The 20,269-nt window shown below is 40.8% G+C and overlaps 1 protein-coding gene across 1 annotated transcript; it reads right to left on the bottom strand.

Annotated features, from left to right (window-relative positions):
• Positions 1-1,187: 1,187 nt before the first annotated feature.
• On the bottom strand, positions 1,188-16,931 carry SLX9 (SLX9 ribosome biogenesis factor). Its single transcript, XM_076055019.1, has 6 exons — positions 16,698-16,931; positions 8,350-8,503; positions 6,185-6,247; positions 4,764-4,920; positions 3,329-3,388; positions 1,188-2,329 (listed from the first exon to the last, which is right to left on the bottom strand). The coding sequence occupies exons 1-6, from the start codon at positions 16,782-16,784 to the stop codon at positions 2,197-2,199; spliced, it is 654 nt and encodes a 217-aa protein (XP_075911134.1). The 5' UTR covers positions 16,785-16,931; the 3' UTR covers positions 1,188-2,196.
• Between the last annotated feature and the right edge of the window lie 3,338 nt (positions 16,932-20,269).

Here is a 20,269-nt window from a genome sequence, read left to right as displayed (position 1 = left end):
CGCCGTGTCGATATCCTGGATCGTGCTGCGTTCTCATCAGCCGAATCAAACGTTATCCGCGGCCAATGTTTTACACGAGCTCTAAATCCCACTCGATACATCTCCATTTTTAAATCCAACGTAACTTCAAACTTGAAACGCACATTCACCACCACGCGCTCAGAAGCGCCTGGGAACCAGATAAGCCGGAAGGCGACAACCGAGGCAGCGAGCCGGAGCCGCCAACATTTGTCCGAGCTCTGTGGTCCTCTACGTATTCATGTTTCTGGCCAATTAATGAGCGTTTATACGCGTGGGAGGAAACCGGAGCGCCCAGAGTTAATTCACGCGTGTGAGGGGGCAACACTCTATCCCATACAAAAAAAACGTCTTTCACATCGTACGTAGCTAACCGTGCTCATCAGAGGTGCGGGGGGGGGGAAGAGGACAAATCACAAAATGCATTCGAGCTTTCAATCTAGATTTCGAAGTGCATAGCTCCATTGGCTTCCTAATATCGGAACGGCATTCCAGACGGCCGCAGCAGCGCATATGAAAGCGCGCGATGCAGTGCCCGTCTTTGTCCGATGGCGAGCCAAAATGTCCTGCGAGTGTGAACGGAGTTCACGTGATGGTGTCGGCTCCTTGACGAGATCAGCAAGACATTTGCTGTACCACCTTCTCCTGGCGAGCCAGGGTATTGCACCTCGAAACCCAAGTGGTGGGGAGGGGGGGGCGCTCTGATAAAAAACATGTGATCCAAATTTCGATGTAAAGCTTTCGTGACTGCAAGGATTCATCTTCTTTGGTTCTTTCGGTAAAGTCACGTAGAATGGGAATAAAATAATAAAACAAGACAATCAAATTCTCACGACGTTTCGGCCACAACACAAGTAGCCTTTTTCAGGTGAAAGAACACAACTGTCGGGACGACAAGAGCTTCAATTAACGCTGCTGAGATTCGCAGCGTCTTTTAAGCTCGGTGAGAGGCGCGGCGAGCCTCGAAAAAAGGATCCACCAACCCTTGCCTCCGGTGTTGGATTACAGGCGTACACCGCCGCCGCCACCACCACCCAACGGAAGATGCAGCAGACCTCTTCAGTTAAAACAAAAAAAAACTAGGCGGGCCATTAATCTACTTGGAAATTGCACTTGCCTCGCCAATTACGGCTAATGCGCCATCACGAAAAGATTGAGCTTCATCAGCATGCAAGCACATTTAATTTTAATGCGCGGGTTGGGGTACATTACCTTAACAATCGTGTACATTATATCATGAGTAACGCGTTGCCCATGTAGCGGCGCAAGACTGCACAATACATTTCATCTTACACAATAAAACAAATGTAGCATACAATGCAATGAGCAACGTTGATCCTAACGCATTGCTGTTGTCAAATAACCAAAGGCATAAAAACGTAATCTAGTATTACTCTGCGTTTAGTCTGATCAGATGACAACACAAAACACTTTTTTTTATTTGAAAATCGAAATAAAAAAAATAAAAAGGGAAATACGTCCTCCTGGCTGTACACTCCAACTACACCCACCTTCTGTTATGGTCCAGACACAAGTCCTTCCTTTTCTCCTGTCTATAACTCTATTTACACCGCATTGCTGCTCCACAGTTCGTTTATTATTCACAGGCCAAAACGGTATCCTTCCTTGCTTGGATCCCCTGATGGATTTGTGAGCAACCTTGGGCCATGCACCCAGGCAAGGTGGCAGGGTAAGGGAGTCGAGCAAGCATTGGGCCTCACGGCCTGCAATGTAGTGACATAAGGCGGGTTGTGATTTACGATAATGGCTCCAGTAATGTGCAACTATGTTGCCAAAGAGAAGCGGCAAAGTTCCAGTGTTTCAGCATGGGCTGTTGCACCACATTGTAAGGAAGCAACGTTGCAGGCAAAAATGAGGCGGTTAACATTTCCAGCTTGACAAACCAAGAGCGTTTGACATCTGCCTATCAGTATTTAATAACAATTTTCACTTCATCAGCTGTACACAACAGATGTCCCAAGATACAATCACCTTCTCAAATAGACATTTAGTTCTACAGCTGTATTCTTTGTAGAGCCATTGCCAAACAAAGCATGGACTGGGCCGTCCTCCACGGCTACGTTTACATTAATTCCACAGCAAGTACGATTTATTTTGGAAGCAGAGGTTTGCAAATTGTCAAGCTGCGTTAAAATGTAACGTGCGTTCACACACGCATCAGGAATGCTGCATGTGCTCCAGATCTTCTTGCTTCATCTTGTTCCGCAGGTGTTCACTAATCGCTGCTAAAGGATCAGCCTTGAAAGCTGGGTGACTCAACACCTGGGCATGGCGTGACAGTTCATCTTCCCTGGTGGAATCACAACAAGTAGAAGGGTAAGGTAAACGGCAAGACTCGAAACACAATGATGCACAACTGCTGGTGGCCAACAAGAAAATTGTGACCGTTGTATAATCACAGAAAGTCTAACGAGCACGCTTGGACCGGACTTGACCAAAAATAGCCACCCCTAACATGACATCGACCCATCTACTAACAGTCTTATAATAATAATAGTGCTTGCAGAGTGACATGAATGAATTACAGTATTAACGACTATAATGAGCCTAGAATGTCTGTCCCGCGCGTGACGTCACTCTACGTCGGCCAGCCCCCCTCATTAATAATCATGAACAGGTGACGTCCTCCACATGGACCCCCCCCTCAATAATCATGAGCGGGTGATGTGACGCCACATGGAGCACCCCCCCCTCATTAATAATCATGAACAGGTGACATCCTCCAAATGGACACCCCCCCCCCATTCATAATAATAATTAGCGGGTGACGTCACTCCACATGGGGGGGGGGCGAGGCGCCTCCTCCCCCCTCCTCGGCGTCAACTGACAACCCTCACGTCACAGGCAGAACCCGCACGTCATCACGTGATCTCCGTAACGCTGTTGTTGAGACATCAAAGTAAAAAGGACGTATTGATGAACAAGGGATTATAACTTTACAATGAAATAAGTCTGTGTCACCGCGCCTTACAAATTGCGCACGCATTGATGCAATGAATATATCACGTCGCGGTCTGCTTTTCGCTTGCAAGTTTCAGATTTACTGCAATACACCCGTCCTTGGACGGGCAAAAGGCTTTCCCACAAAACGACAATATTTTATGGAGTCCTCTTTGGCCATATTTCTCCCATATCAAATGGTAGATAAAGGAGATAGCATTGTTTGGGATGCTTATTTGAATAAATTTGAGTGCTGTTGCAGAATTAACACCGAGTAATGATTTCCACTGCTGTGGATCATGTATATGTTTAGGCTTTAACTTAGGCAGTGTGGTGTCAGCATACTTACAACATCTTCTTTCGCTTGCTTTTTGTTATCTTGCTGGGGTTACTTCTTTGGAGTGAGTCACTAGCAATGGCAGGAAAAAAGAACGTTATTATCACAATCAGAATCTTCAAACGAATCCAATGAGCTATGAAGCTCTTTTTCGCTGATGTTCAGTAAGGGGCAGGTCAGAAAATCACAATAAAATCAACACAAAAACTGATCTGAGTGTAAAATAAAGGAAGTACTACCCACACATCGCATACAAATCTTGGCTATCAAAAATGATAGCCCAATCAAGCGGCTTATTACGTGGAAATTTATATCAGCCAAATACTCTAAACTCAGGTTTCTAAATGGAGGGGAAACCGGAGGAATCTGAAGAAAAATCCACACAACCACGGGAAGAACACGCAAACTAAATATACAGGTGTCAGGGTTGGGATTGAACCCACAACCTCCTGTATAACAGGCGAGACAGTTAACACCTAGCCACCGTGGCACCCAATAATGAACAAAAATAAGTTAAACTTGTATCGCGCCATTCAGGGTCCGCTCCCCCGCACAGAGAGAGGACGACTCACAGGCGCAGGGAACCACACAGGAGCTGGGCAGGCAGAGAGCTGGCGCCAAATCTCCCCCCACCCATCGTCCCCCCCACCCCCACCAAGTTCGACAATGCAGGTTCCACTGAACCGGAATGCTAAAATTTGTATTTCTGTAAGGCGTCGAAATAAATCATATAAATTATATCCTGAAAATATTCACTTTTTAATAAAGCCTTTTAAATAACGTTTTAATAAAACTGCACACACAATTGACGAACTTTGTCTATTCAAAGACTCTCGTGGATATTTTTACTAATTATGCAGTTTTTAGGTCAAACTGAAAGAATAACCATCGTACATTGTGGCAATTCTCACAAACACATGAACAACATTGATAATTAACAGCCCCTTTGTCAGCTCACAGCAGGATAAAGGCCTCCCGAAACCGTGTTGGCCATGCAGGTTGTTTGACCATACTTCCCCACATTGGACAATCAGGGTTGGTGAAGAGGGGGGAAGATTGGAAGAATTAGTTCGGATATCACGGGCCACAGATGTTAGCTGTGGCCAGGAACAGGTCGCTGGGTTCATAGGGCAGTGGAGCAGCAAATGCTATGCCACTGTTTTTTTTTCGTCAAACCATACTATTTACATTACTTGAAATAGCTGTTCACTTGTTACAATGATTCACGAACAATGCCAACGAAAAGCTTTGTTTGAAAAAAATGTGTTTACAACTATAGAAGTTATTATTATTATTTTTTTATCCACACCATCCACCTATATTTATCAATTTTTTCTTTTGTAATATCAGGCAACTCTTCCATAGATCGGTTATGTGCAAAACATTGCTGAAGTGCAAAATAAGGTGAAGTATATACAAACAAATCACCATTTCCCCACCACCATACCTTGTGCATTTGCTTGGATTTTCTGCAACGGTGGCACTCAGCTGGCCAAGTTCTGGCAGAGCATTTGCCAGTGTGTGCATGTCTCCCACCACGGCCGTTTTGCTGCGCTTAATCCTCTCCAGCTGCTTCTGACGGGCAATTTTTATCGCCTCAATTTCTGAATGCGAGCGATGGGAGGGGATGGGATGGGAGGGATGGGAGAGCACATGAATGGGTTAACACCAAAAAAACCCTTCAGCTGCATAAATTGCATCAATGTAAGACAATTAGCTATTGCTACCTGGGACATTAATATACGTTCTAAAATGTGGACTGTGAAATTATTATCATTATCATTCATAACAATTACATGATAACGGAGTGATCCAAAGTGATTTTAAGTAACGTATTTACCATCTTAGTTGTACAATGACCAGCAATACTTGCACAGCAAAGCCTTATTACAGACAAGATAGATATAAAGATGGGGTTAAATTAAGCTGTTTTAAAAAGCAGGTACACGTAATACATTTAAAATATCTATTTATGAATAAAAGCAACTTTCAAAACCAGTGGATCACAGGAAGCAGGTCCAATAGTGCAATTGACCAGTTACAACTGTGGCCATTTCAAACAACCTGATTCATGGATTGACTGGGTCTTGAGAATAACTAGAATTCACAGCTAAGAGAGGCATCTCACTGCATGTCTATTTTGGCATAAGCCGTGTTTTTTAGGAATCGTAAGCCCATACACCCGTCAAAAACTTGAAACAATTTTGGTAGATTGATTTGAAATACTGTAGGCCGCAGTTAAGTGACGATGGCTGTGTGTGCAGGTATGTATGTATGTATGCGGTGTCAAGATTGGCCTCTGTGGAGGAGGCATGTGAAGGACGCTGCTGGACAGTTGGAGGCAGCCCCGCTCCAACAACAACGGACAGCAGAGGAGTGACGCTCGCAACGAGCGGAGCGCCGGGTGGCGAAAATCCAGCAAGTTGGCAAAGTAGGGGGCACAGCTGATGTATCTGCCAGTCATCTCAGTTAGCCAATGCATGGCACCTGGGGTCTGTCCCGTGACCTCCTGTCAGCGAGCCTTCGACAATTCGCGTGGCCTCAAGGTGCACCTGACCTGCCACAGGCGCCTTGGTGACGTCACCGCCACTTAGTGGCGAATGGTGGGTGTTGTAAGTATGTTAACCTTCTTTCACAGCGTATGTGGCCAATCGTGCTATAATCGGAGGTGCAAGGGGGGGGGGGGGCAACCAGAGATAGAAAATCTCAATCAAGGCTATCTGACCATTGCAAAATACACTCTTCATGAACTCCCTGATTAAGAGAATATTTCGCCACCCTGTGATGCTGTTACACAATTTTCACGAAGCCTTCCTTTCCGTCACCGTTGACTGAAGAGCAATGAACAAAAATGCAACAAGATCTTACTTTCTAAAAATCTATCATGTCTCATTTTCCTCTTGTCCTTCTTGGAAATCTGAAGCTTTTCACCTGAAAAAAGATTACATGATATAACGAAGCACAAAGGTCAACTACTTACGTAATTTAATACAATCATCATATGCACAAGTACACAAACCCCCTTATTTCTTCACACGACTGGCAGGTAGGATACCAACATTGAAACATTACACGTGGCACATTGCCCTCCCAAGCAATGTAACATCAAGGTCTATAAAATTACAAATACTATTAACATATTAACCATAACATGCTATCAACAATGTAAGAACATTGTCATGAACATGCATTCAATGGCACACATTCAGCACGGGAAAGCTTATTCCAGTTTAGCTATACGTCATACCTTTATCTGGACTACAATGATCATTTGTATCGTGCATGGTGTGCGACTAATATATATTGCAAGTTAAATGTGGACCATGTATCATGACAACTCTGCAGAGGTGTGCAAATATAAATGTGATGGGTCTACTCTCTGTTTGATTCTGAAACAGATTACATCTGATTTATGCAACAAAAAGGAATTGGATTGGAAGATTGCATCAATCCTGCATGGACCAAAATGTGACCCAAAAAACATGAGGTCATGTCCTGAACATCAGATCATATTTGTTTTATTATAGAGCTGGTACAATATAAATAGCTGCAGGAGATACAATTTGATTCACTAATTATTTAAAAATTGTTGTGAAATGCTCAAATGTTTGCGTACTTTTGAGATCGAGTAAACTATATTATGAATGTACATACTTATCAGCACACCTATGTACTGTATAGGAAATCCTCCAGTTGGTTGAGCCAGCAATCACAAAAAACTGCATTGTCCAATGATGTCAAGGTGGTCTTCACACCAATTTCAAAATGACTTTGCACTCCTCTCCCCAGTTGAGAGTGCTAAGTGAAAGCTGTTCCACAGTCAGCACCGAAGACGACCCTGACACTCCAATTGCACGTTTCTCTGGACGTATGCCGAGCAATGACAACCCGCTAATGAAAATACACTTCGAATCAGAGGTCATCGTGCCTTGGGAAGTCGGAGCACTCATACAGACACATAATTGTCACCCGATTGTGGTTTGCTATGGCTAAAAACACAACGGTTGCTGTTTAAGTAGGCATTACGTGTCAAAATCTGATGCAAAATTATTGTTTACACTGCATACCATTGTGGGTATATGCTTTACATATTATTTGGGTACAGCGGAGGCGCACTGGTTCGCAGGCCCGAATTCAATTTCCAGCCACTGTTAATATCAGTGGCGAGTGATATCTGAACTGGCCCTGGGCACCCTAGCTACCAAACCGCAACTCACTCGTGACGTGAAATACCGTGTGGTCAAACAACACCCATGACCAACACGGTGTGGGGAGGAGGCCTTCATCCAGCAGTGCACTGATGATGCCTGATATTAACCATATAATCTCTACACAGCTAGCATCACGTGGCCACGTGGCATTACGGCCTTGTAAAGCTCACAACTGAAAGTTTACTATGGTAGTTCCTTGTCACGGGGTAAAATCAGGTCATCATCCCTCGAAGATCAACAAAACAAGCAACACTTTATGGGGTGTGCAAGTGTTTGTTAAATGAACAGAACCCGGCCAGAGCAATGTGCGATTGCGATCACTAGATCAGAACCACCAAGGTGGAGCACTGAACCAAACTCATTTGCGTGTTAACAATCTTGTATTGTTCTGTCTATAATATATACTGGACTGAATAAGTATTTCCTCCCACGCCACTGAAAATCAACCCCGAGATAAAAGCCCCACGAATTGTCACACAGTGACCAAATGTGTGACAGGGCATGCCAGCCACGTGACAATAAACCCATCATTTGGCCACCACTAAATGTCAGAATGTTATTTATACTGGAGGAATCCCATGAGCCTTTAAACTCTTTTTAACAGGAGGTCCAGTAATGTAAAATGGCAGAGGGCTGCAACTCATATATATGTGTGCTACAGTAAAATATCAAGCCATATATTTAGACTTCACCGTAATTCAAGTCGGTAAAAGATCAAATAAAGAGTCGGAAAGTGAGAAGATCCCATTTTGCTTAACTTAGGTCTTGAAAACATCGTTGAGAACATCGCGAACAGAACAATAAGCAACTGCGGTCACGGACCCGTTCTGCTGGAGACGACGCTCTTGCTGTCATCATCTTTAGGACTTTGCTGCTTCCTGCCATCATCTTTAGGATTTTGCTGCTTGCTGCCATCATCCGCGTCAGTCACCGAGAAGAGCGAGCTAATCTTGGCCAGCACCGATACCGGGGTCAGCTGAACACACGGGAACACAGTAGCATTGTATTTTTATTATTATACTTCTTTACGTCGCCAACCGTGCTAATCGGAGGTATTAAAGACACACGCGCACGCGCACACTGGTAAAAAAAAAATTCGTCTCCCCCCTCCTCTTTTCAGAACATAGATGGACTAGTCCGTCTAAATAAACTGCTAAATCGCTGCGCGTGGCGCTAACGTTTTTTTTATAAATAAATACACCGTTTAAAAATAAATAAATTTATGCAAACCGACACACCTGAAGACGACCGTTTGTGTTATGGTCGAAACGTCGTGAGAATTTTTATTGTTTTATATATTTTATTATTTTGTTGTTTCCCTTCAACGTGACTTTACCGAAAGAACTAAGAATATTGTGTTGTCCACGAGAGGTTTTTTTTGGGGGGTGATTTGATCGCGTAAATAAAATGTTGCCGTTAAACCCGCCACCACCCGACACAGCCAATTGGTAAGGTTCGTCACGTAAACAGAGCATGCTAATGCATTCACTTTATCGACCCTGGACGGATGATGGGTTGAATTTAGGCCACTCGCGAAATCAGCACTCGAGCTCGTCGCCTCGCGAGTCCAGCGCTCCGATATTTCAACTGTTGACAAGAGAGTAGTAGTTTAACACGTATTAAGAGAGTAGTAGTTTAACACGTACTAAGAGAGTAGTAGTTTAACACGTGTGAAGAGAGTAGTTGTTTAACACGTACTAAGAGAGTAGTAGTTTAACACGTATTAAGAGAGTAGTAGTTTAACACATTAAGAGAGTAGTAGTTTAACACGTACTAAGAGAGTAGTAGTTTAACACGTGTGCAGAGAATAGTAGTTTAACACGTACTAAGGGAGTAGTAGTTTAACACGTGTGCAGAGAATAGTAGTTTAACACGTATTAAGAGAGTAGTAGTTTAACACGTACTAAGAGAGTAGTAGTTTAACACGTATGAAGAGAGTAGTAGTTTAACACGTATAAAGAGAGTAGTAGTTTAACACGTATTAAGAGAGTAGTAGTTTAATACGTATGAAGATAGTAGTAGTTTAACACGTACTAAGAGAGTAGTAGTTTAACACGTACTAAGAGAGTAGTAGTTTAACACGTATAAAGAGAGTAGTAGTTTAACACGTATTAAGAGAGTAGTAGTTTAACACGTACTAAGAGAGTAGTAGTTTAACACGTATGAAGAGAGTAGTAGTTTAACACGTATAAAGAGAGTAGTAGTTTAACACGTACTAAGAGAGTAGTAGTTTAACACGTATTAAGAGAGTAGTAGTTTAACACGTATGAAGAGAGTAGTAGTTTAACACGTACTAAGAGAGTAGTAGTTTAACATGTACTAAGAGACTAGTAGTTTAACACCTATTAAGAGAGTAGTAGTTTAACACCTATTAAGAGAGTAGTAGTTTAACACGTACTAAGAGACTAGTAGTTTAACACCTATTAAGAGAGTAGTAGTTTAACACCTATTAAGAGAGTAGTAGTTTAACACGTACTAAGAGAGTAGTAGTTTAACACGTACTAAGAGACTAGTAGTTTAACACCTATTAAGAGAGTAGTAGTTTAACACCTATTAAGAGAGTAGTAGTTTAACACGTATGAAGAGAGTAGTAGTTTAACACGTATTAAGAGAGTAGTAGTTTAACACGTACTAAGAGAGTAGTAGTTTAACACGTACTAAGAGAGTAGTAGTTTAACACGTATGAAGAGAGTAGTAGTTTAACACGTACTAAGAGACTAGTAGTTTAACACCTATAAAGAGAGTAGTAGTTTAACACGTATGAAGAGAGTAGTAGTTTAACACGTACTAAGAGAGTAGTAGTTTAACACGTATAAAGAGAGTAGTAGTTTAACATGTACTAAGAGAGTAGTAGTTTAACACGTATTAAGAGAGTAGTAGTTTAACACGTACTAAGAGAGTAGTAGTTTAACACGTACTAAGAGAGTAGTAGTTTAACACGTATGAAGAGAGTAGTAGTTTAACACGTACTAAGAGAGTAGTAGTTTAACACGTACTAAGAGAGTAGTAGTTTAACACGTATTAAGAGAGTAGTAGTTTAACACGTACTAAGAGAGTAGTAGTTTAACACGTATGAAGAGAGTAGTAGTTTAACACGTACTAAGAGACTAGTAGTTTAACACGTACTAAGAGAGTAGTAGTTTAACACGTACTAAGAGAGTAGTAGTTTAACACGAATGAAGAGAGTAGTAGTTTAACACGTGTGAAGAGAGTATTAGTTTAACACGTATGAAGAGAGTAGTAGTTTAACACGTACTAAGAGAGTAGTAGTTTAACACGTATGAAGAGAGTAGTAGTTTAACACGTACTAAGAGAGTAGTAGTTTAACACGTACTAAGAGAGTAGTAGTTTAACACGTACTAAGAGAGTAGTAGTTTAACACGTATTAAGAGAGTAGTAGTTTAACACGTATTAAGAGAGTAGTAGTTTAACACGTATGAAGAGAGTAGTTTAACACGCACTAAGAGAGTAGTAGTTTAACACGTATTAAGAGAGTAGTAGTTTAACACGTACTAAGAGAGTAGTAGTTTAACACGTATTAAGAGAGTAGTAGTTTAACACGTACTAAGAGAGTAGTAGTTTAACACGTATTAAGAGAGTAGTAGTTTAACACGTATTAAGAGAGTAGTAGTTTAACACGTATTAAGAGTAGTAGTTTAACACGTACTAAGAGAGTAGTAGTTTAACACGTACTAAGAGAGTAGTAGTTTAACACGTACTAAGAGAGTAGTAGTTTAACACGTACTAAGAGAGTAGTAGTTTAACACGTATGAAGAGTAGTAGTTTAACACGTACTAAGAGAGTAGTAGTTTAACACGTATTAAGAGAGTAGTAGTTTAACACGTGTGAAGAGAGTAGTAGTTTAACACGTACTAAGAGAGTAGTAGTTTAACACGTATTAAGAGAGTAGTAGTTTAACACGTATGAAGAGAGTAGCAGTTTAACACGTACTAAGAGACTAGTAGTTTAACACCTATTAAGAGAGTAGTAGTTTAACACCTATTAAGAGAGTAGTAGTTTAACACGTATTAAGAGAGTAGTAGTTTAACACGTACTAAGAGAGTAGTAGTTTAACACGTATGAAGAGAGTAGTAGTTTAACACGTACGAAGAGAGTAGTTTAACACGTACTAAGAGAGTAGTAGTTTAACACGTATTAAGAGAGTAGTAGTTTAACACGTATGAAGAGAGTAGTAGTTTAACACGTACTAAGAGAGTAGTAATTTAACACGTACTAAGAGAGTAGTAGTTTAACACGTACTAAGAGAGTAGTAGTTTAACACGTACTAAGAGAGTAGTAGTTTAACACGTACTAAGAGAGTAGTAGTTTAACACGTATTAAGAGAGTAGTAGTTTAACACGTACTAAGAGAGTAGTAGTTTAACACGTATTAAGAGAGTAGTAGTTTAACACGTACTAAGAGAGTAGTAGTTTAACACGTATTAAGAGAGTAGTAGTTTAACACGTACTAAGAGAGTAGTAGTTTAACACGTATGAAGAGAGTAGTAGTTTAACACGTACTAAGAGAGTAGTAGTTTAACACGTACTAAGAGAGTAGTAGTTTAACACGTATAAAGAGAGTAGTAGTTTAACACGTATTAAGAGAGTAGTAGTTTAACACGTACTAAGAGAGTAGTAGTTTAACACGTATGAAGAGAGTAGTAGTTTAACACGTACTAAGAGAGTAGTAGTTTAACACGTATGAAGAGTAGTAGTAGTTTAACACGTACTAAGATAGTAGTTTAACACGTACTAAGAGAGTAGTAGTTTAACACGTACTAAGATAGTAGTTTAACACGTATGAAGAGAGTAGTAGTTTAACACGTATTAAGAGTAGTAGTTTAACACGTGTGAAGAGAGTAGTAGTTTAACACGTACTAAGAGAGTAGTAGTTTAACACGTACTAAGAGAGTAGTAGTTTAACACGTACTAAGAGAGTAGTAGTTTAACACGTACTAAGAGAGTAGTTTAACATGTACTAAGAGAGTAGTTGTTTAACACGTATTAAGAGAGTAGTTGTTTAACACGTATGAAGAGAGTAGTAGTTTAACACGTACTAAGAGAGTAGTAGTTTAACACGTACTAAGAGAGTAGTAGTTTAACACGTACTAAGAGAGTAGTAGTTTAACACGTATTAAGAGAGTAGTAGTTTAACACGTACTAAGAGAGTAGTAGTTTAACACGTATTAAGAGAGTAGTAGTTTAACACGTACTAAGAGAGTAGTAGTTTAACACGTATGAAGAGAGTAGTAGTTTAACACGTACTAAGAGAGTAGTAGTTTAACACGTACTAAGAGAGTAGTAGTTTAACACGTATAAAGAGAGTAGTAGTTTAACACGTATTAAGAGAGTAGTAGTTTAACACGTACTAAGAGAGTAGTAGTTTAACACGTATGAAGAGAGTAGTAGTTTAACACGTACTAAGAGAGTAGTAGTTTAACACGTATGAAGAGAGTAGTAGTTTAACACGTATTAAGAGTAGTAGTTTAACACGTGTGAAGAGAGTAGTAGTTTAACACGTACTAAGAGAGTAGTAGTTTAACACGTACTAAGAGAGTAGTAGTTTAACACGTACTAAGAGAGTAGTAGTTTAACACGTACTAAGAGAGTAGTTTAACATGTACTAAGAGAGTAGTTGTTTAACACGTATTAAGAGAGTAGTTGTTTAACACGTATGAAGAGAGTAGTAGTTTAACACGTACTAAGAGAGTAGTAGTTTAACACGTACTAAGAGAGTAGTAGTTTAACACGTACTAAGAGAGTAGTAGTTTAACACGTACTAAGAGAGTAGTAGTTTAACACGTACTAAGAGAGTAGTAGTTTAACACGTACTAAGAGAGTAGTAGTTTAACACGTATGAAGAGAGTAGTAGTTTAACACGTACTAAGAGAGTAGTAGTTTAACACGTACTAAGAGAGTAGTAGTTTAACACGTACTAAGAGAGTAGTAGTTTAACACGTACTAAGAGAGTAGTAGTTTAACACGTACTAAGAGAGTAGTAGTTTAACACGTATTAAGAGTAGTAGTTTAACACGTACTAAGAGAGTAGTAGTTTAACACGTACTAAGATAGTAGTTTAACACGTATGAAGAGAGTAGTAGTTTAACACGTACTAAGAGAGTAGTAGTTTAACACGTACTAAGAGAGTAGTAGTTTAACACGTACTAAGATAGTAGTTTAACACGTACTAAGAGAGTAGTAGTTTAACACGTACTAAGAGAGTAGTAGTTTAACACGTGTGAAGAGAGTAGTAGTTTAACACGTACTAAGAGAGTAGTAGTTTAACACGTATTAAGAGTAGTAGTTTAACACGTACTAAGAGAGTAGTAGTTTAACACGTACTAAGATAGTAGTTTAACACGTATGAAGAGAGTAGTAGTTTAACACGTACTAAGAGAGTAGTAGTTTAACACGTACTAAGAGAGTAGTAGTTTAACACGTATGAAGAGAGTAGTAGTTTAACACGTACTAAGAGAGTAGTAGTTTAACACGTACTAAGAGAGTAGTAGTTTAACACGTACTAAGAGAGTAGTAGTTTAACATGTATGAAGAGAGTAGTAGTTTAACACGTATTAAGAGTAGTAGTTTAACACGTACTAAGAGAGTAGTAGTTTAACACGTACTAAAAGAGTAGTAGTTTAACACGTACTAAGAGAGTAGTAGTTTAACACGTATGAAGAGAGTAGTAGTTTAACACGTACGAAGAGAGTAGTAGTTTAACACGTACTAAGAGAGTAGTAGTTTAACACGTACTAAGAGAGTAGTAGTTTAACACGTACTAAGAGAGTAGTAGTTTAACACGTATTAAGAGAGTAGTAGTTTAACACGTACGAAGAGAGTATAAGTTTAACACGTACTAAGAGAGTAGTAGTTTAACACGTATGAAGAGTAGTAGTTTAACACGTACTAAGAGAGTAGTAGTTTAACACGTATGAAGAGAGTAGTAGTTTAACACGTACTAAGAGAGTAGTAGTTTAACACGTACTAAGAGAGTAGTAGTTTAACACGTACTAAGAGAGTAGTAGTTTAACACGTATTAAGAGAGTAGTAGTTTAACACGTACTAAGAGAGTAGTAGTTTAACACGTATGAAGAGAGTAGTAGTTTAACACGTACTAAGAGAGTAGTAGTTTAACACGTACTAAGAGAGTAGTAGTTTAACACGTACTAAGAGAGTAGTAGTTTAACACGTACTAAGAGAGTAGTAGTTTAACACGTATTAAGAGAGTAGTAGTTTAACACGTATTAAGAGTAGTAGTTTAACACGTACTAAGAGAGTAGTAGTTTAACACGTACTAAGATAGTAGTTTAACACGTATGAAGAGAGTAGTAGTTTAACACGTACTAAGAGAGTAGTAGTTTAACACGCACTAAGAGAGTAGTAATTTAACACGTACTAAGAGAGTAGTAGTTTAACACGTACTAAGAGAGTAGTAGTTTAACACGTACTAAGAGAGTAGTAGTTTAACACGTATTAAGAGAGTAGTAGTTTAACACGTACGAAGAGAGTATAAGTTTAACACGTACTAAGAGAGTAGTAGTTTAACACGTATGAAGAGTAGTAGTTTAACACTATTAAGAGAGTACTAGTTTAACACGTATTAAGAGAGTACTAGTTTAACACGTACTAAGAGAGTAGTAGTTTAACACTATTAAGAGAGTAGTAGTTTAACACGTATTAAGAGAGTAGTAGTTTAACACGTATGAAGAGAGTAGTAGTTTAACACGTACGAAGAGAGTAGTAGTTTAACACGTACTAAGAGAGTAGTAGTTTAACACGTACTAAGAGAGTAGTAGTTTAACACGTACTAAGAGAGTAGTAGTTTAACACGTACTAAGAGAGTAGTAGTTTAACACGTACTAAGAGAGTAGTAGTTTAACACGTATAAAGAGAGTAGTAGTTTAACACGTACTAAGAGAGTAGTAGTTTAACACGTACTAAGAGAGTAGTAGTTTAACACGTATTAAGAGAGTAGTAGTTTAACACGTACTAAGAGAGTAGTAGTTTAACACGTACGAAGAGAGTAGTAGTTTAACACGTACTAAGAGAGTAGTAGTTTAACACGTATTAAGAGAGTAGTAGTTTAACACGTACTAAGAGAGTAGTAGTTTAACACGTACTAAGAGAGTAGTAGTTTAACACGTATTAAGAGAGTAGTAGTTTAACACGTACTAAGAGAGTAGTAGTTTAACACGTACGAAGAGAGTAGTAGTTTAACACGTACTAAGAGAGTAGTAGTTTAACACGTGTGAAGAGAGTATTAGTTTAACACGTATGAAGAGAGTACTAGTTTAACACGCACTAAAAGAGTAGTAGTTTAACACGTATGAAGAGAGTATTAGTTTAACACGTATGAAGAGAGTACTAGTTTAACACGCACTAAAAGAGTAGTAGTTTAACACGTACTAAGAGAGTATTAGTTTAACACGTATGAAGAGAGTACTAGTTTAACACGCACTAAAAGAGTAGTAGTTTAACACGTACTAAGAGAGTAGTAGTTTAACACGTATGAAGAGAGTAGTAGTTTAACACGTACTAAGAGAGTAGTAGTTTAACACGTACTAAGAGAGTAGTTTAACACGTATGAAGAGAGTAGTAGTTTAACACGTACTAAGAGAGTAGTAGTTTAACACGTACTAAGAGACTAGTAGTTTAACACCTATTAAGAGAGTAGTAGTTTAACACGCACTAAGAGAGTAGTAGTTTAACACGCACTAAGAGATTAGTAGTTTAACACATATGAAGAGAGTAGTAGTTTAACACGTGTGAAGAGAGTAGTAGAGATTTATTTTGCCGGCAAACATTTCCACGCGATAAGGCTGCTTTGTAGAGCTATGATTTGCGGCCAGATGGCTTCTGAAAAATAAGACAATAGCTTAGTGCGCTTTACCTGGCAAGATATTGTTTACCTTTTCCCCATCGCGTTGTATCGTTTGTTGCTGTAACGTTCTGACCCACCTCTACAGGACATCTGCGAACAAGAGCCGTTATAGCTCATCGGATTCCCCCAGCAAAAACAAAGACTCCGATTCTGGAAGTGGATTATCTCAAGGGCTGTTACATAGGCCCACGCTGTAAGGGGGAGGAGTGGTGGTGCTGGTGGTGGTGGTGGTAGTAACAGCAACATCATGGTTACTTGCGCGATGGCGGTGCGAGTCGCGGCTTCAGTACCGAGGGGTCTTCGTCACCGCCACCACCGCCGCCATCCTTTCCGGCCGCCCGGTGGAACTTCTGCCGCGCCCTTTTCACTTTGCCCATCGCCGCAGACGAGCGTCGACAGCCGCCGCCGACAGCCGCCGTTCACCAACGGGGGGGGGGGGGGGGCCTTGACGAGCTCCGAAACTCACGAAGCACGCAGGCCTCGCGAAACACGTGGCGCGCATGGGGCCCCGGAACGCGCATAGTGGGGAGGGAGGAGGTAGTTCCGGTGCCAGGTCAGAGGTTTTTTGTTTGTTTGTTTGTAAATTAATCTCAGTCCAGTCCAATCAATAGGAATGTTTATTTATACTTTGAGAAATCCGATGAGCTATGAAGCTCTTTCAGTAGCTCTTTCAGATTTTCTGTTTGCACAAGTCACATAATCACTTTAAGATGTTTTCTTGTTCATGTTTTTGTTTGTTGCGGTTGCACGCGATTCAAGAGCCGAATGGCTCACAGGGCTATACCAAATAAATAGAACTATGGACCAGTAGGGGCACGGGGTCAGAACGTTACCGCAAACAAACGATACAAAAACGCGATATGAGTGCAAAGTATAGGGCGGGTAAACACATCACTTAAACAGGATATGCTGATAAAAAAAACTAAACTATATTTTATCTTAGCAGGTCAAAATATGTATTCATATTGGAGAAATCCGATGAGCTATTAAGCTCCTTTTCACGAATGTTCAGTAGGGGAGGATCAAAACGTAACAACAAACAATAAAAAAGTGTAGGAAAGGTAAACACATCACTTTAAAAAATCTATACAAATAAAACTAAACTTTTATGTTACCAATTAAAGCCTATTGAGTTATTAACTTATTTTTCAGAAGAAACCTGGCCACACATGATAGCGCAACAAAGTGGCTCATGTGAAAATCTATAGCAGCAAAATACTCGAAATACATGAGGTTTATTTACATGTTAAGGTTGTATTTATAGATGACTAGCTGTACTAACCGGCTTCGCCCGGGACTTGGATTCACCACACCTTTGTCTCCCCAGTGGCGATGTTGACAGACCACAGCAGTTACTCGTTTGAGGCTGAGTCGACCTAGAGGAGGCCCAGGACCGGTTAAAATAATCGTCACCGGTGGTGGCTGTGAGCGGGAATCGAACTCGGGTCGCCGGTTTCGTAGCGCGGCGTAGCGCTAACCACTACACTACAATGCGTTACGCTTCCACGCAGATACACATACACAGACACACACGTACAGACAGACACAGACACACAGACACCTATGAAGGCCGGAACGGTACACGAGGGGGTGGGTGGCCAGCACCACGCCCGACCGCCTTTGTCTCCCCAGTGGCGATATTTACACACCGCACCAGGTACTCATTTTGAGGCTGAGTCGACCTAGGGGAGGCCCGGGACCGGTTCAGATAATCGTCACTGGTGTTGGCCGTGAGCGGGAATCGAACTCGGGTCGCCAGGTTCATAGCGCAGCGCGCTAACCGCTACACTATCGCTCCCCCATACACACACAGACACACACACACAGACACACATACACACAGACACAGCGCGCTAACCACTACACTACAATGCGTTACGCTTCCACAGAGACACACACACATACACAGAGACACACACACAAACACATACACAGCGCGCTAACCACTACACTACAATGCGTTACGTTTCCACGTGCGTGGGTCACGTGACAGATTTGACGTCACAGCTCACTTGCCGTGAAAAAAATAAATGCAGTCTTGAGGTTCCCTCCCCCATAAAAACAAAAGTGTATTTTTTATAATTTTTGCATGGTGTACAGTCTGGAAAGTACCCACATGGCAAATTTCAAGTTTGTTGCATGTCGGGAAGTACGCTAAACATTTTGAACAGACACATTCACAACTTTTCCTTTTATATATATGGAGATTTGCAGCTGTTTCACTTGCTGTATTTTTTTTTAAGATATGGCGCTTATATTAAAGGACTCAGCGTTTTGTTTCCATCCCAAAGCGTGAGAAATTCCAGTTCTGAACGTAACGGTCATGGCGTTCGCAAACAAGACCAATTTAAATGTATAATGCGCACGCACTTTTCACACGCAGGACACGCTGCTGGCGGGACTGGGTCGCTCGCCTGGCCTGGGAACGTCTGGGAATTCCACCACCCCCCTTAGGAAGAGCTAGCAGTGTATAGTAGTGTGTAGTGTATAATAGTGTATAGTAATGTAGTGGATAGGAGTGTATAGTAATGTAGTGGATAGTGGATAATTGTGTACAGTAGTGTATAGTGTAGTGTGTTTTAGTGTATTGTAATGTATAGTCGTGTCTAGTGTAGTGTATAGTAGTGTATAGTGTAGTGTATAGTATAGTGTATAGTAGTGTATAGTGTAGTGTATAGTAGTGTATAGTAGTGTATAGTGTAGTGTGTAGTAGTGTATAGTGTAGCGTATAGTGTAGTGTATTGTAGTGTAGTGTATAGTGTAGTGTATAGTAGTTGTAGTGTATAGAAATGTAGAGCTAGAGTCTGTCGCCAGGGAGTGGGAGGTGTGGACCGCCACAACTCAACACGCTGCCGCAGCGACCCTCATCAGGACAAGCGGACTGAGAAACGAACGGACAAACATCTCGAATACCCGTGACCCTGAGGCGGGTTGGCTGAGCTCAACGCAGCGGTATCACTCGACGAGCCAGGCGACAGAGGTGGTCGAGGGCATTTCCCGGTGACTTATCAACAGTCGGTGGGTGGTGAGTGGACGCTGCCGCTGCAAATTGTTTAGACCAGGAGGAGGCAGTGACTGTGCCGGTCGGGTCATTAGTTACAATTCATTCATAGATACCCCACAATTCTGGTGTTGCTCGTCATGGCAATATGGTTCACGAGCTAAGATCTGCTGGCCACGAGGAGAGGGCTTCGGGAGATATTTCGTGTAGTTTTTTCCATGTATCCTCCTCCGTTAAAGCACCGACTACAGAGGTGTTCTATCTGGTCTGTAGTCTTGGTTTCATAGCCATATTTGCACTGTTGTGGCCTGGCTTTACCTGATAAAAAAAAAAATACCACTTGTTGGGAAGTCAGCGGTTGTGATCTTTTCCCTAGAATGGGAAAGTGAAATTTTGACCACTGACTAAGGGTGATCAACAGAATCTCCGAATCTGTATTAATTCTGGAGAAATCCGAGGATGAATCCACTCTGTTGCTTGTTTAGAGCCGGTTAATGAAAAAAATATCTGCAACTGGCCAATGGCTTTGATATGACTTCTGCTAGAGTTATATCGTTGGCTGTCATCAGCATTGACATTCAACGGCACACACACCAAAAGGTGTTTGAGCCTATTCTATTACAACACACAAGGCAAAGATGAGATCAGCAGCATTCCTGGCCATGTTCATCTCGGATATGCTGATCTTGAAAAAAAAGTATACGGTAGAGAGGTACACACATGTCTAAAGATGACTGTGTAAGAGCCATAAGACAGAAAGTTCATATATTATTTACGTGTATACATTTGATGTACATCTGCCATACATTTGTTGAAGATTGGGCATACTTGACTTGGAATATTCCAACTTTGCTTAGAATC

Source organism: Petromyzon marinus, chromosome 4 (genome assembly GCF_048934315.1).
Source record: "Petromyzon marinus isolate PM22_M1 ecotype Great Lakes invasive population chromosome 4, UKy_Petmar_22M1.pri1.0, whole genome shotgun sequence".
NCBI classification, from domain to species: Eukaryota; Metazoa; Chordata; class Hyperoartia; order Petromyzontiformes; family Petromyzontidae; genus Petromyzon; species Petromyzon marinus.
Note: the sequence above shows the minus strand (reverse complement) of the source record. Positions and strands in the feature narration are given on the sequence as shown.